Here is a 17476-nt window from a genome sequence, read left to right on the forward strand (position 1 = left end):
TGGACCTCATGCTGGACTTAGACTGAGATTATGAGGCTCAGAGACCGGCAGTGAGCAGCAAGTCTGGCAACAGGAAATCAATGGCAGCTAAGCTTTCAAAAGATTAAGGAGATGGCCAAGTATCTGAAGCGATGACAGCTGAGAGTAGAAGGGATGCCCAGACTCAGAGTTGGGTCTGCCATTTCCACACATACGAGCAGGATGGTCACACGTCAGATGCACATCAACTGGGGGACTTTGATGACCTTATCAGACCTCAGGCATCAGTGAGTCCTAAAATTCTAACTCGATTGAAGATGTTTCCCCAAACTCCAGATCGATACATTCAGCTACTTACTGATTATCTCTAGTACTTGGAAGTCTAATAGGCATCTCAGACTGTAAAATTCCAAAACACTCCAGACCTCTCCACCTACTGCCACTGAAACTTCAAACCTGCTCCCCTTGAAATCTTGTATCCTTAGTAAATGGTAACTCCATCCTTCTCGTGGCCTTGAGCCATCCCTGATTTCTCTGTTTCTTGTAGCCCACACTCAGTCAATCACCAAATTGTTAAAAATGGTTCCAGAATCCTATCACTTTGCAACATCTCCAATACCACTGCTTTGGACCCCGATGCTGTTTTGTTTAGATTGCTGAGTCGTCTCTTAAATGGTCTCCTTGTCTCCCCACCCTTGATCACGTTATAGTTTATTCTCAATAGAGCAGCCAGAGTGAGATTTTGGAATTGAGGCGATGCCACTCCTCTGCCCATCTCACTCAGAACCAAAGCCAAACTCCTCACAACTGACTAGAAAGGGAGGGCTCCATACAATCTGGCCCCTGCTACTTCTGTGCACGCATCTCCTCTTCCATTGTCCTCCCTCTGTTCCAGCCACACCGGTCCCCTTGATGTTTCCGATACTCCAGGCATCCCTGGCCTCGAGATCTTTCCATTTGTTCTCTCCACGCACCTTGAACCCTCTTCCCCTGGATGTCTGCATGACTGGCTTCCTCAGCTCCTTCAGGTCTTTTTCAAACGTCACCACCTCAGTGAGGCATTCCCTAACCGCAGCCATGTACAAGGACAATCTCCACTCTCACCCCACGATTCTCGCTTTTCTCGTCTGCTTTGTTTTTCTCCAGAATTCTTAGTACAATCCGACGCAATCGTTTCCTTTCCACCTTTCTGTCCTAGAATGTGAGCTCCACAGAGCAGAGCCACTTTTGACCTGTTTCGTTCACAGCTGGATCACTAGTCCTGGGGACAGTTGTTGGGCACAGAATTGGTGCTTAATTAAATGTAAAAATGACTGTTGAGTCAAATTTTACTTGGAAGATTTCAATTTAGCAAATTACAGCAAATACATTCTTTAAAGTCGTTCTATGGAAATGCCTATGAAGTCAAATTAATGAATGTATTTCTTCTGTAGATAAATATCATCGACAAGTGGGCATGAGGCCTGAAGTGGGATGTATTTCTTGATGAACTTAAGTCACAGTTACTTCCCATAGGATTAAAAACCTTCACAAATAACTCAACTTCCCACTTTTGACTTTAAACAGATAAGTAACAGAAAGTTAGTTGATATGGGAGAAAAGCATGTATTGTAAGAAAGTATACTTACTGGAAGGAGGTTTCTTCTACAAAAGAATAAGTATATATCATTAATACAAGAGTTAATATGGCATAATACAGATTCATATAAAAATGAGTTTAAGCTTAATTTCTTTTTCTCAGTCTTGATTCTCACTTGCCGACATTTGTACCTTCTAACTCAAGGGCTGGCAAACTCTTTCCGCAAAGGGCTACATGGCAAAATTTTAGGCTTTGTGGGCCAAGAGGTGAAATGTAAGGAGATTTTGTAGGTAATTTTATAACAAGAGAAAATAAACTTCCAAAATTTTTACCAATAAAATTTTAACTGGAATAATAAAGTCTTGTGTTGGTTAAACAGAAAAACAGTTCTTTTAGGGAAGATAGTATTTCTTGAAATTGGGGTTCAAAGTTAGAGTTCCTATTATCAAATAGATTGTAAATGTTCATCTACGAAAACCATTCCTACCTCACAGGCCATAAAAACACAGGTGGCAGGCCATATTTGGTCCACAGTTGTAGTTTGCCAACCCCTGTCCAAAATGCAAGTTCTAGAAAACGATTCTCTTAGATTTTCTGCCAGATGAAAATGGGTGTGACATTCTTACCTCATGAACTACTGATACCCATATCACATCTTTAATTCTGTATTTCAAGAAAAATATTGTTTACCAAGTCTTCAAAAAATACTTATATATATTCTTTGCAAGTAGAGATAAAGATGATAAGAATTTTGAGCAATCTGTCATCTGTACTTACACTGGTGACCAGCAGAGGGACTCAGCCAACTCCATTCATAAAATTACTCTGGACTAGATTGTAGAACCATCCAAATAAATGAACAAGTAATATTTATTCACAGAACAGTTCTTAATTATGAAGAATATCCTTGAAACCATGTTCATGGAAACATTTCTTGCTAATATCCACTTATAGGTATTATTAGAAACTCTTTTTAAATTTCTTTTATTTTGGTATAAAATGTTTTTTTAAACCTAAATTCCAAAATTAATATCCACTCTGAAATGGTAGATCTAAAGCTAATTTATGCTGTATTAACATGTATTATTCCGTTAAAAATTCTACCTTATATTAATCCCAGTGGACTTTATGCAGTTCTCCAGTTTTTGAGCTCTCAGGTAATTTTAAAGACCAAGGAGAAAGGAAATGCATTAAGAGAATAAAAAAGATTATTTTTTAATCTCACACTTTTACATCCTATCACCAAATGGGGGTTTAGAATTACAAGAGGCCTAAACGTGAAGAACTATAAACTTTGTTCAGAAGCAACTCCAGCACAACCGGTTTCTAGCTTTTACTGAATGATTCTTTTCAGTTGTACTAAATTTGACACTCAACATTCCACTATTCTCAATTCATAGAACAGTTCACAGATTTATTTAAACAAAATTCCTCATCATATAAGTAGCAATCAATTTACCACTTGAGGTATACAATTCCTAACTTAAAAGGATCTTCAACACATGTAAATGTACTATAAACATCCCTTTGCGCTGACTATCGCTTGGTACCCTGGGTGTGGCTGCACTATGCCATTCCGTGGTGTCTCCTGGAATGCGGGGCTGAGGCAGCTCTGCCTTTCTCCCCTACATCTGCCAGGGCGCTTCATGACTCCCTTGCCTGTCATCTTGGGTATTTTCTACTATAGAAAAGGCAATGAAAAAATGTTCTCCCAAGTTTGCTAGAGCTTCTCAAGAAAAACAGTGTCTCATTAAAAAAACAAACAAAAATACAAACCTCCATATTCACAGGAATTTGTTTAGCAGAGGATGAAATTCACTTACTCGAAAAGTAGCCTTTCCTCTGAGCGTAGCACACGCCAAGGCCACAAACAGAAATCACCAAGGCCACAATTACTACAGCCGCTATGATGCCACTTATGTTGAGATCATCTGGAATGCAAAATAAACGATGTGTGAATTGATGTCAAAGAGACGGGCAGATGGAGACATTCAACTGAAAAAGTTCAAAAAAGCTCCTGTTTGCAGCTATACCCTAAGCATGTGTAATTGCATGCTTCCAAAGTTTCTTCAACCAACACACCTCTAGGACATGATTCAAAATTGAATGAAAATATAAACAAAACTATGACTGGCAAGACTTTCAAATTTTAAAAAGTTCTATGGTCCAGAAATAACATGTGTGGTATTCTCTTGCATTCATTTGGAGACGCAATAATTTATAAGATTGAATACCAGATTGGAAGCAATTTTTGAAGTTCAGGGAGCTCAAGTGTTCTACTACCACCCTCCCCCGGCCGCAAATTTTACTTAAAATTCTTCTACATCATCATCTGTGTCAATTTCACAAATTATGGAAAATTCACTCAGCCCTAAAGAAAGCCCATGATGCTGTTTTCTATAAAATGAAGTGTCAGAAACATACTTGAATTTATAGGGGCTTGTGCGGGTGTGTGTACATATGTATATGCCATTACATATGTGCCATTAAATTGTCACTTCATTAAATTTAAAATGAATTCAATTCCCCCAAAGCTTCTTCCTGTTGCTATTACGTAATTTCTCCTCTAAACTAATACAACTGGATTTTTTGGACCCAAGTTTGAAATTATTACCATATTGCCAACTTGTGAGGTTGTTTGTTTTTTTTTTCAGATACTGATTCAGTTGCCCAAGAATTAGATTATTAATATCCCAAAGTTAATATTTTACCAATTTTGAACTGCATCAAAAATCCCTTCAAGGTACCAATAAAATGATGCTCATGACTCTGCGGGGGAAAGAACTATGCAACAAATTACTAGATCCCGCTCTTCAATAGCACACTTTATCATCGTACTCTGGGTATAGCCTCCAACTACATGTGAATCCACGCGGCATTTGATTTGGACCACGTTTCTGCATCTTGTCCACCAGGATGTCATGCGCCACACTCTTCTGTCATTGAGACGCTTCCTCTGTACTGATTAACATGTAAGTTATCTGTGATCTTTAAAGGAGCAATTCCTCAAACGAGTCTCATGAAACAGCAAGTATTAATTAGCACATTCCCAAGTTATTTGGAGAACATATTAGGGATGACTTTTCTGAACAGTAATTTTAGATATTTTAAAGCAGTGCATGTCTTGGGAAAGATTTTTAAAAACATTATATAAGTGAGTCTGCTTTTCATAAAAGCATCCTGTCTCCAAGTTTTTTCCTCATCCCAAGTGTGTTATTAATTTTCCTAGATACCGCTGAAATATCAACTGATTTTTTTAAAGGAAACATGACAAATCTTTCGAAAGACTGAGTAATTTGATCAGAGTAGAAAACATTAATTATTGCTTGGTATAAACTCAGTTCATTTTAATTGAGTATTGGGAGGTCAGTGAACTCTAGCTATTGATTTACATGGACAAAAAAAAACAGAAAAGGGGAAAATTCACAATATAATATAAAATGAATTAAATTAATAACTAAATGATACTCCTGAGAACCAAACTGCATCTACTACATTCTTTGTAGTGGTCAGTGAATTTGACATTTATGAAGGGGTCAACCTACGGGCTATTATGTGACAAAAAAAACCCGTCCTGTAGTTTATCAATGAACCTGACATCTGTGAAGGATTCAAGCAAAAGGCAAATCCTGACAAAAAACAAAAAACTATCTTTCCCTATTAGTCCTAAGTCATGGTATAACTTTTATTTTATTTTCTTCAATGAAATGGAAGCGATAAGGCTCATAAGTTAGAGATAAGTTGTTTTCAGCCAATTTGCTATTTACTGTGAGATATTGAGCAAGTCATGTAACCATCTTATGCTTCACTGAAGAGAAACTATAACACCACATATGAAAATACTTTGTGTTCTTTGCTAAAAAACCCCCCAAAACAAGCCACTATAAAAGGAAGGCACCCTTACTCTAAATAAAAGGAAAGGAACCAAACTGCTAGAATGCTGTGTGGCAGGATCTTCCAGAGATAATCAGCACGTTCACAATTTACTTTCTTTCTCTACTTCAAAAAGAACTTCTTTAGAACAGTTAACAGATTCTGCTTTTGGTTACAAGTTATTAATGATAACTCAAAAAGAAAACAACATAAGATTTCATGCATTCATGTGCATTTCAAATTATATTAATTCCATACCAAGGGCGTAAAATACTTAGGAACAATGGGTGAGCATTAAACAAACTGCTTTTAACCTTCAAACTAATGTATCAGAAAGAGTAGATATGTGGAAAGCATGATCAAATCAGAGTGGTGCTACTGGCAAATCACAAACTATTAAATTTTATAAGTATTTATTTACTGCATGCTAGGAAAATGCAACTAGAATGTCAAAACCATAACATCACAGAATTACTTCTTAAGATGCAGTTAAATTAGGCATTAAAATTACACATGGCCATTTAAAGAAAAAATAAGTAATAATCATGTAGGTGGTACAAGGTTACAGTACAAACCGTGAGGACAGTATGTGAATGAAGTTAGGAAAACACTGGACCATGCTAATTTTTATAGTGGGTTCTAATGATTTTTCACAGATAATTCCAAAGCAGCACCGAGAGAGAGTTGCTAGTAATTTAAGCAGGTGCTTATGTTTGACCATCCATGTGAACACCTGGGTGAGTGTGGTGGATAATATGTATCCCTGAATCTAAAACACACCTGAAATTCAAACTTACTACTGAATATCTTATACTTTAGGATATCCTGAAGTGTAATAAGATTATTATTTTCTTCAAAAACTAATGCTGAGTGTAACGGTGCACAGGCAATACACATTACTGCACACACATCTGCATACCTCTCAGCACAGTGCAAAATGAATTTCTGACCCCACCAAACCCTGAACCTAGGGGAACCCTTAGTCTTCCGCTTCAGGGTACAGCCCTCCCACGTGACCTTTAACCCCGTGGGTACCATCTCAGCTCTCCCCTCTCTGTTACGCAACCATTTTCAAAACACATGGCTTTCACACAAGGAAGAATTAAACCAAATTATTAAAAATAAAATGAAAAAATAATATGATTGTTTTGAAACATAATCTGAAAAGATTCTCGAGCACTTATTTTACTGGATCCTCAGAAGCTTATTTTGCGTAACGTAATATATGGCAGCTAACTTTATAGTGACTTAGGTCTGTAATTTATATTCAACATGCGTTTTTTGAGAAGCTACTTTGCAATAATTGTAAGCATAGTATTTCAGAAGATCGACAAAATTAACAACCTGGTAACAAGTAAAAGCATCACTTACATAGTGCTCATAATATGCCAGTGCTACCCTAACACTTTCAACTATTATTTTCATCTTCATAACAACTCTGTGAGGATGGTATATTACTACTTCCATTTTGGGGAGACTGAGGCACAGAGGTTAAATAATTTGCCCAAAAGTATGCAGCTAGTATGTGTCAGAGCTGGAATTTGAACCCCCATACAGAGTCCTTGACCTTGACTAATTTACAAGGCTCAGCTTTTGTCTGAAAAAAGATTGCTCTGATGGGCATAGTGTCAAAACAATTATTTGAAAGATTCAAAAATTTGTAAAGTGCCCTGGCTGGTGTGGCTCAGTAGATTGAGTGCCGGCCTGCGTACCAAAGGGTCACCAGTTCAATTCCCAGTCAGGGCACATGCCTGGGTTGCAGGCCAGGTCCCCAGTAGGGGGCATGAGAGGCAACCACACATTGATGTTTCCCTCTCTTTCTCCCTCCCTTCCTCTCTCTAAAAATAAATAAATAAAAATTTTTTAAAAATTAAAATTAAAAAAAATTTGTAAAGTGTAATGCTAAAAATTCTTGGCTTGTTTGGGACATGGATAAAAAACAGCATCTTTGCTTCTTGTAACACACCATATCGAGCTAGTTTTAAACATCCCCTCCCATTTATGCTCCCATCACTCAGCCCTTTCCCACCCCAACTTCCACCCCCAGCAACTTGCCCCTAACTGCAAGCCATTTGCTCGTCCCAATAGTTCACGCTCACCTACTTGCATTCGCTTCCCAGGGCACCTGCGAGATCCGACAGAATTACGGGCTTCGCAGGAATATTCTCCGCTGTCCAGTCTTGAAACAGTATTAAATTGCTGGGATTTCGTGGGAGAAAAAAATAAATGGATTTTTTAAGCCATAAAACTGTAAGAAGACTCCTAAAATAACCATGTCCCATGAATTTTTGTGTTAAGTTGGTCTTTCCGTATCATTGACCCAAGCCTTCGTATTTTTTACTATGAATTCAAAAATCTTCCATGCCTTCAAAGAGTAAATAGCGAGGTCTCCTGTTTGATAGAGAAAGACTTATAGAGAAATCTTTTGTGTGTGTGTGATACTGTGAAAAATAGTAGTTACGAAGGCAGTGGGCATTTTTTAAGGTTATAGTACCTTGTAGTATTAAATATTCTGGGTATTTCTAATTCCCCGAGGAAATACCATTTGTAAGAGAAGGCCTTCTTGGCCTAAAAGGGCTGACACACTTTCCAAAGTAACAAGTGAGTTCAGTGCAGCAGCAAATATTAACACTTCCTCTAAAGCCATAGTTATCACCAGGAAGTAAAGTGGAGCCTAGGAAAATCATAGTCGATGTCGTTCATAGGATTATAAATTCTGTCGGTTGTAGGATTTTTGAAAATCCTGAAGACATAAAGTCCAGTCCTTGCTCCTTCCACTCCCTGCTGAAGATAGGACTTTGATATAATAGGTTTCATACTTGATATTAGTAGTTTTATTTCCTTGGGGGATTCACGAAGGAAAGGAGGAGACAGGGAGGTAGAAATATAGGAAAGGGCAGAAAAGAAGACTGAAAGGCAGGCAGGAAGTCAGGCCGACAGATTACAAGGAAGATAGGAAGGAGGGAATGCAGGAGGCAGGAAAAAAGAGAGAGGGAGGATGGAAGGAAGGAAGGAAGGAAGGGAGGAAGGAAGGACGGAGGGAGAGAAGGAGGGGATGAGTGCAGTGGGTCCTGCACTCAGTAAAGGGCTCTGCCAGGGCCAGTGCAGAGGCTCACAGGGGGCTGGATCTGTCTTTCAGTGCCCTTGTGCCACACCCTCACAACCACAGCAGTCCCTGCTGATGGCACCCGCGAGAGCCACAGGGCTCTAAGGGGCACCCTCGTTGACTTTGATCTTCATGCAATACTATGTTCCTGAAGACAGCCGAGGTTTTTCTTTAACTCCTTTCCTCTCTCACTTTTCTTTACCCACTACCCACCTACTTCTTCTTTCTGTATACTTCAGCCTGCTGACATGAAAGCTTTTCCTAGTTTATGTTAACTTTATGCAGTCCTCTCTCACCCCACACCCCAAGCCAGAGCACTTTTAAAACATTCACCATGGGCTCAAGGCTAAGGTTATGTATCAACAATCAGTGAAATAAAAACAAGGATCTTCCAGCATATTATAACTGGGAATCAAAAGGAAGGAAGTCACTGTCCTCCCCAGACTGGTTTCTTGGTCGCTTGTTTCTCAGGAAACGACTCAGTCCTATCCATGGCACCACAAAACATCTCAAGCACTGAGGCTAACTGAGGAAAGTGAATCTATGTCATCTCAGACTTGCCGTGGGGCTCTTATCACCTGCTCTGAGAGAAAATAAATTTGAAAAGTAAATATAGCAAAGTGTGACCGGCAGGTTTTCTGCCCAATTTCTCCGTGTGAAGTCACTGGGACCTGCTGACTGAGCCTGCTGACGCCCAGAGGGCGGAGCGGGCCTTCCTCCCGGAGCAGCTCATCCCTGATGTGCTTTGTTGTTTAGCCACGTTATCACTGTTCTCTGTTATTTCCCAGAAGACCTAGATTTTAAACGTCATCATGCATTTGTAGATAGAAAGCATACTAGGAAACGTACTCTCCTTGTAAAATTCATGAAAACTATTTTTTTTTGATAATGGTTGTGGTAGTGATTCTGCATTATTGGAAATCAGACATTTAAAAATTTATGTTATATTTCTTTGAATAAAAAAGAGTTTCAAGCTTGATGATCTTTATTTTTACTTCCATCTCTATCCTGAAAAGTCAGAGACAAAGGAAAAGAAAAATACTTTTATTTTTAAGTGTCATTAACTTTAAAGAGCTTATTTGTAGGCTTCCATCAGTATTTGTAGAAAAGCTTTTCAATCAATCAGAAAATCTGGGCAAATCTAAAGTCATAGATTCTTAAGTCACTGAGTCAGTTGTTGGTGATCTAGTTATGGAAGGATTTAATGACAAAGACATCCTATCATAGGCTGGCAACAGTCACTACCCCTAAATGGCTGGTACTGGGGTAAGGGCACCTCCCGTCCCCGCTCGGAGTGTTTGTGCATTTCCCCGACACTGTAAATATGAGGCGGCCCTTACTGCCCTTGCAAGGCCAGGGAGGCAGCTGTGGTGAGCTGCCTGCTCCGTCGCCATGAGTCAGACCTGCTCTCTTTCAGTCACTGTGCATGCAGACCTCTGTGTGCTCAGCGCCCCTGTTCCCTGTGTGGTCCTCCCGCCGCCTGCAGCAGCCCTTTGCCCCACTTCTCTGAGCATGCACCCCCACTTTCCTGCTGCCCTTGCCTCTCTCCACTTAACAAGCAGTGGTATCAGCCCTCTATTCTATATCATTTCAGTTCCAATAATTTTTTTCCTCCAAATGCAGAACAGTTACTAGGCCAAGGCTTGCGATGCCCTCACCAGAGTTCCAGATTTTGTATTCATCGTGTACGAGCTGTTGGTGCTTTGGGCGTCAAGTTCTGGACTCCCCAACAAACGGATGCCATCCTTAAACCACGTGTATTCAGGGGCTGGATTCGCCTCTCTGTCCTGACATCGCAGCTCCACCACGGTTCCGCTCAGGGCAGAGCTGGGTATTTCACAGGATGGAACTCCTGGAGCCACTGAGGGACAGAAGTCAGATGGTACAGGTTATCTATAAGCTAAACAAGGATTGTAACAGCCAGGTGAAGATGTAGCAGACGCCTGTTATAGAGACCGGCTACCTGTTCAAAAGACCTATTGCCTTTCTTCCCAGGCACGTAGCTGGACTATATTTGCCAGCTTCCTATGACAGAGGGGGTCATAGGCATGAGTTCTGTTCCATTACCAGGCCTGGTCCATACAAGCCTCCTGTGTGAATCTGCATTCATTCATCCCCCCACCCCTCCTGCTACCAGGTAGGTGTCAACACCCATGGTGATCTCAGAAAGCCATGTACTGAAGATATCAGATCTGTATTTGGTTGGGTCTCTAATAATTTCATGAAGTAGAATAACAGCTTTACTTCTACAATCTCTGCCCCAACCATTAAGACTTGACCTACACGAGAAACTTCTAATATTTTAAGTCACTCACTGAGAGTGCTTTTCTCTTATAACAGCATTATATTAGCTAATATAACAACTGTTCTTTTTTACATAAATAATATCTACTCTTTTCCTCACCAATGGTTTTAATGCTTTATTAGCAAGTATATTCAAAAGTCAAACCTGACTGTACTTTTCAGGCCCAGTACTCAAACTAATATCCTATTGTGCCGAGAACTGGACACATTAGAGAATAGCTGAGTTAGGATTATTCTGGTCCCAGGGATTTATTTGTAAAGTAAACCAGACTGTACTAGGTAACTTTAATCCAGGAAAACCCAGAATTCTGAGTGGTAGACAGACTTCTAACATGGTCGTTCAAGTTCGCCTGCCCGGGTATATATACACTTTCTCTCATTTACTCCGTCTAACACTGGTCAAGGTACCACTCTAAAGGGATTCTGGAGATGCAGCTAGGGTTCCAAATCTACTGTCTGTACAGTCAGAGCTGACCTAATCAATGACTCCTTTAAACGTGGTTTTTCTGACTGGTCACAAAAGGGAAAATGAAAGATTCAAAGCACAAGAGCGGTTAGACATTCTTTTGTTGGACGGCAGATTGCAGCCTCCTGAAACCCTAGGCAGAAACCCCGCCTTGTGATGCTGGACTTCTGATCTCCAGAACTGCGAGCTAAGAAATGGGTGGGGTTTTTCTTTTTGTCATCCTTTTTTAAAAAATTTTTTATTGTTATTCAATTACAGTTGTGTGCCTTTTCTCCCCATCCCTCCACCCCACCCCAGCCGAACCCCCCTCCCTCCCCCACCTCCACCCTCCCCCTTGATTTAGTCCATGTGTCCTTTATAGTAGTTCCTGTAATCCCCTCTCCTCGCTGTCCCCTCCCCACTCCCCCCTGCCCATTGTTAGATTGTTCTTAACTTCAATGTCTCTGGTTATATTTTGTTTCCTTTTTTCTTCTATTTATTATGTTGAAATGGGTGGGTTTTTATGCTCCTAAGTTTGTGATCATTTGTTATGTAGCAATAGAAAGCGAATACAACAGCCGATTCTCCTGCCAAGCTGTCTGAATTTCCTCTCTATGAGCCCATCACTAGTATTTTAGAAAGAGCTTGGACTATGTAGAAAAGCAGTGATTTTATTCCCTTTGCTTGGTAGTTTATATTAACATCTGTGAAGGGGCACAGACCATGTTCTTTTACCCACAGTAATTGCAACCAGTTGCCTCACTGCCCCCAGCGCTGGGTGATGGGGATTAGGGCGGGAACAGTAATGGCACAGATATGAGCACAGCACCTAACACTTCTAGAGTGACAGTATCCTCTTCCAGTCTTGGGCCTTGCTCAGAAGGGGTACTAACTTCACAGCGGTATTTCCCGGCATCATTTCTTGTAACATTTTTGATCCTGATATTGAAATCCAGCATCTGAGCTCGATCTTTAAAATCACCTGTTAGAAAAAGAAGAAAACAATGTTGATAATAACGCAAGTAACTTTCTATGTGCTCCCATCCTCGAGTCACTTCATTCAGTCACCAAGGCATTTATTTTCCTAGTGATAAACTCAAGTTAAAAATTTAAAAACTGTATATGGGTGCTGCTATTTCAGAGTTTTTTTAGAATGACATACTGTGGACAAAAGAACACTTAGTTCCATATTCCCATATGTTAAAGAATTCAACCCTCCTTTCTATCTCATACCGTTGCTTATAGAAAGATTCCTGCTTTTGAAAGATACTGGGCAGCCTCGTTTAATTAGCTGGAACAGTAACTTTCTGTGCTGAGTGGAGGCCCATATGATACTCCACAAAAGAAAAGGTGAGGGCATCTTAAAAACATTCTTTTGGTTAATTTTTGATAGTAATGTCTATGCAATTAAAATAGTGTTTTGTATAATGTTCAAGTGCCAGAATTGGCAACTGTAGAAAATTCCAGTAAAGACAACTATGCTATTGGCCCCCTGACGTCTGTAGCCTTACCTTATATTGACAGACAAGAACAAGAGGGGTATATTAAGTTTATTGTAAATTTTAAACATTTGTTTGCTTATATAATTCTTTAAAATTAAAGTAACATATAGTATTTTAAAATAACATGTTTAATATACTTGTTAAATTACACTTCCAGCTTTAAAAATATTTGCAGTGGCCAATTTCAAGCACACACAGAATTAGACAGCATAGTAAAACGAACCTCAGTGTACCCATCACCCAGCTAACAGCGATCAGTGCGTGGCCTTCTCACCGCATCCGCCCTCCTACCACTTTTATCCACCACCGCCAACACTTAAAATAATAGCTTGTCACATTCTCAGTAGGGAGAATAAGAAGTAGAGATGTAAAACAAATAAAAATTAAAGAAGAAAACACTGGATGAAGGTAGATGTAGCTGCCCTCCTGTAATTCTTAACTCCCTAAGTGTCTCAGAGATGGCCTAGCTTTCTGATGGAGAGGTGGAAATATGGTCAGGTTACTAGAAGTGAACAGTGACTATGCATTCCCAACCCCGCACCATCTTGTCTTCCTTTCCCCGGAGAGTTTAATCTACTGGGCCATAGGAACAAGATCATTTTCCACCCTCTAGGACTGCGCTGAGAAATGAAGGGTCCAGGGCCTCAGCGGAGTTCACCTACTTCTGTTTTGTGTTCCCTGTTTTGGTGGTTGTGTCCTAGGTCTCAGCCACTCCCTGTTGGGTTCATCTCACACGTACCAAAACACATTTTCTGCAGTCAGCTATGTCCTGTTCTCATTCAAAACTAAAGGATCCTGGCTGCACTAGGTGTTTGTTCTCTTGCTCTCACCTGGCATTCGCAGCTTCTTACCTTTAAGAGCCTGTTCATAGTAGACAAAGGAGACACTCTCCCCCAGTTTCTTCCACTCTAATCTGGAGGCCATGTTCTTCTTTAGGTACTGACAGGTTAAAACAGCCTCTAGAAACAACAAAAATACTTATTTGCTTAGTGTCCCTCTCAAATTATATTTTACTGAATTAAGCAATACATTTTAACCTCATTATTCCTTTATATTTCTTTCTTTTTTAAAAAAGATTTTATTTATTTACTTCCTAGAGAGAGGGGAAGGGAGGAAGAAAGAGAGATAGAGAAGCATCAATGTGCGAGAGAAACATCCATCAGTTGCCTCTTGCACTCTCCAAAATGCGGACCTGGCCCACAACCCAGGCATGTGCCCTGACTGGGAATTGAACCGGCGACCCTTCAGTTCACAGGCAGGTGCTCAATCTGCTGAGACACACCAGCCAGGGCTGTCCCTTTTTATTTCTATTCATTCATTTCCTTCCTTCCTTCCTTCCTTCTTTCCTTCCTTCCTTCCTTCCCTCCTTCCTTCATAATTTACCTCAACATGTACCATGCTGGCTTAACCCAAAGATAAACTGAAAGCATTACAGCTCTTCCACATAATAATTGTGTGATGCTCTGTTACTTTTCGCAGATCTTCAGCATCAGTTACCATTTGTAAAATAAGATAGTATCTCAAATTCTTGTGAGTCTTCAAATCCAATAATATATATGCAGAGTACTTTAAAATGGCAGCAATGATTAATTATTTATTTAGTTTTTTCCAGTCTCAGGCTTCAGGGATTTTACAGCCTGGAAAACGAGGCAAATGAGATCCTGTAATTTCAGTCCAATGTGATGAGTGCCAGGACAGAAGTAAGAGAGAGTGCGTCACACCTAGTGCCTGGGAGAGGCACCTAGTCCAGCCCAGGCCACCTGGGAAACCCACAACTGTTCCCTCAATAGGCTCCAATCTCACTCGGATCCCTTCTGTGATAACCGTCTCTAGGAATGCGTTGACACAAACCCAGTATTGTCTTCTAACAAATTGTTGATTCCTACCTCTTACCTCCATCCTGATAATTATGTTAAAATCCTTTCCATACCTTTGATTTTGATGTTAAGATTTAACAACATTTTAAAAAAGAATTCAGGCTATTACATGATATGGTACATTATGTAATCCTTATGATACTATCCTCATTTTTTTTAACAAAATATATACATATGTGTGAAAATATTAACCCAGTGATGATTTCTGTGCGATAGATTATGATTCTTCTCATTGTTATATGTAGTCTCTAGTGTTCTTCAGTTCCACACATATTGCTAGAAATACAGAAGTAGAATAAAAGGTAATGAAAAACAGAGAGTAGGATAAAGAAAGGCAAAGAAGAAAAATCCAAAGTTGTTTTCAAATATGCCTGAAGTTTTACAAGCAGGTCTTACATTACCAAGAGACATCATTTTAGAGACGTGTTTACAATCCTGCCGCGAAGACAAATGTGTGCCGAGGAACATGTCTGAGGAAATACAGCTCGATTCTGTTGATTAAGGAGAATGGGTGGCGACCTTCCGGAGTCTTGAGTTTTAGATAGGTTTCCTTCCCGTGGACTGAGTTTCCAACAATTAAACACACACCCACACTCATTTTTCGCCCATTCTCCTACGTCTTAGGGATAAATTTATACTCACTTGCTTCATATGTTTAAATGGATATACAGACACACACACTTGGTGAATTCTTCCTAATTTCTATCCTCACCGCTCTATGGGGGACCTTTGTAGAAATTATATTCGAAAATGTAACTGATTTTCCTAAAAGCAGCTGACTCCACTCCAGCCTCATTCACACTGACCCTGTAAACTGGAGAAACGATGTATCCAACTTATCTAAAATACGCTGAGGACTTAATGTGCGCCCAGCATTGTCTGGAGCTAGGTCAGTGAGCAACACAGAGCTCTCTGTCCTTTTGGATCTTACAGTTTGCAGGGGCTCAGGGGCACGAGAAACAACATGAAGTAAATTATATAGTATGCAAGGGGGTGCTAAGTGTTTTGGATATAGGTCAGAGTACAGGGCAGTTTGGAAGTGCCAGGGACAAGGATGCAATTAAAAAATAGTAAGGCAGAGTTCACCTAATTTAGAGGGTGACATTTGAGCAAAGATTTAAAAGAGAAAATTAAATTCCTTAGAATTTGCATGAGAATGCCCTAGAACTTGAATTGAGAATGCACCACGTGGTTCTCTGGGAGTGCTCCAAGCAAAGAGCCAGCCTGTGCCCGGACCCTAGGGTGCTAACACCTCGCCCCCAGGAACTAAAAGGGACCGTGAATCTACTAGAATCACGGGGTCGACATCTAAGGACGACAAACCAAGTAAACTTAAAAGCTAACGACCACGGACTCTTTTTTCTTTTCTCAGCCAAAATTCAACACTCAGGGCCAGCATAATTCTGCATGTAACCCGCAGGGTTATTATGCCACCGTAGCAGTTTAAAGGAGTTAGGCTGCTGCCAAATACCCTGTGTGTGACATTGTGCAAATTATTTAAGTTTTTTTGAACACTATAGTCACATCTGTAAAATGAAAAAAAATAACAGTACTCATCTCACGAAGTTGTTGTAAGGACTAAATGAGACCACACACACACTCATACACACACTTGTGTGCATGTGGTACTTTGCATATAGTACCTGCTCCATAAATGGTCACTATTACCTTCATACATGAGGAACTTCTCTTAGTTGTAGCTATAAGCTTGTCTTGGCCTGACAGAAATCCACACTTTATACCATCACAAATTTACCTAAAAGTCACTCAGATTTGAACTACAACGTTCCCTCTGAGACAGCAAAGAAAATAATATAGATATTTTCTCAAAATAAGGCATATTTAAACAGAAAAATGCACCAAGTTTTTCCATTAAGATAATTTTCATTTCCATGAAAATGTTTTGTTTGGATCGAGAAAAGGTAGTTCTTTGTTTTGATAAAGCATTAGCAACAACTATTGCTACACTATGAAATCTAATTTTTCTAGGATTCTGTACTTATGACTCCTGATTTTACTTTCTGTGCTGAAGTTAAAAATCAAAATCTTATATAATACAAGAAGAGAATTGATACTACTAAAGTAATTGTGAGGAATTACTTGTAATTACCTCTGTGGAGAAAAGCATGCTATTAAACCCTGATTTATAGCTCTTAGGGCTGGACACTCCCTGCATAAGCCTGTTTGGATAATTTATATGCCTGACCGAGCTGCCTTTGTTTTAGTATTATTCTATGGGAAGTGGCACCACTGTGGGAAGTGATACAGAATAGCAGTACTGAAAAGAAGGAATTAGTTCACGATCTATTGACATCAGAGAGATAGAGAGAGAAAACTGAGTGAACTGGATGGAACACACGTATACACAAATCCTAAGATATCTTAGGCTGCAAGTACAATGAAGGTACTGCAAAAAGGATGCTAAAACTAAAATGTGGGACAAGATAGAAATTTATTTTTGTTTCATGAAGAGCCAAGTTGGAATGATGGGGGCACATATAAAATGAAATCACAATGTAATTCTTAATTAAAGGGAGCAGAGGTGAAACAGAAAGGTAAAAAAATACTTATTTGAGAGTGAGACTAACATTTGATTGTGATAAACTGTAGGATGATTTTTCTATACATTATTTTCTATAAATTATAGAATGATTTTGTATAAACACAAAACACACATTAAAAAGTAATGTAAACGATACAGGGTTGTAGTTTGGAGTGATGGAAATGTTTTGAACCTGGATAGAGGAAGTGGTCGCACAATTGTGAATGTACTCAGTGCCATTAATTGTTTGCTTTAACACGGTGGATTTT

At 39.6% G+C, this 17476-nt stretch overlaps 1 protein-coding gene across 2 annotated transcripts in view; it reads right to left on the bottom strand.

Annotated features, from left to right (window-relative positions):
- The window catches only part of JAM2 (junctional adhesion molecule 2), a 52038-nt gene that overhangs the window by 5281 nt on the left and 29281 nt on the right, over window positions 1-17476 (bottom strand). For both annotated transcript variants that reach the window (XM_024560102.3, XM_045196906.3), the window contains 6 exons: window positions 13640-13747; window positions 12116-12268; window positions 10196-10398; window positions 7531-7630; window positions 3382-3489; window positions 1608-1623 (listed from right to left, as the gene is read on the bottom strand). In XM_024560102.3, coding sequence (XP_024415870.1) covers window positions 1608-1623; window positions 3382-3489; window positions 7531-7630; window positions 10196-10398; window positions 12116-12268; window positions 13640-13747 — 688 coding nt within the window. The remainder of the gene's footprint in view (window positions 1-1607; window positions 1624-3381; window positions 3490-7530; window positions 7631-10195; window positions 10399-12115; window positions 12269-13639; window positions 13748-17476) is intronic.

Source organism: Desmodus rotundus, chromosome 2 (genome assembly GCF_022682495.2).
Source record: "Desmodus rotundus isolate HL8 chromosome 2, HLdesRot8A.1, whole genome shotgun sequence".
Classification (NCBI taxonomy): Eukaryota; Metazoa; Chordata; class Mammalia; order Chiroptera; family Phyllostomidae; genus Desmodus; species Desmodus rotundus.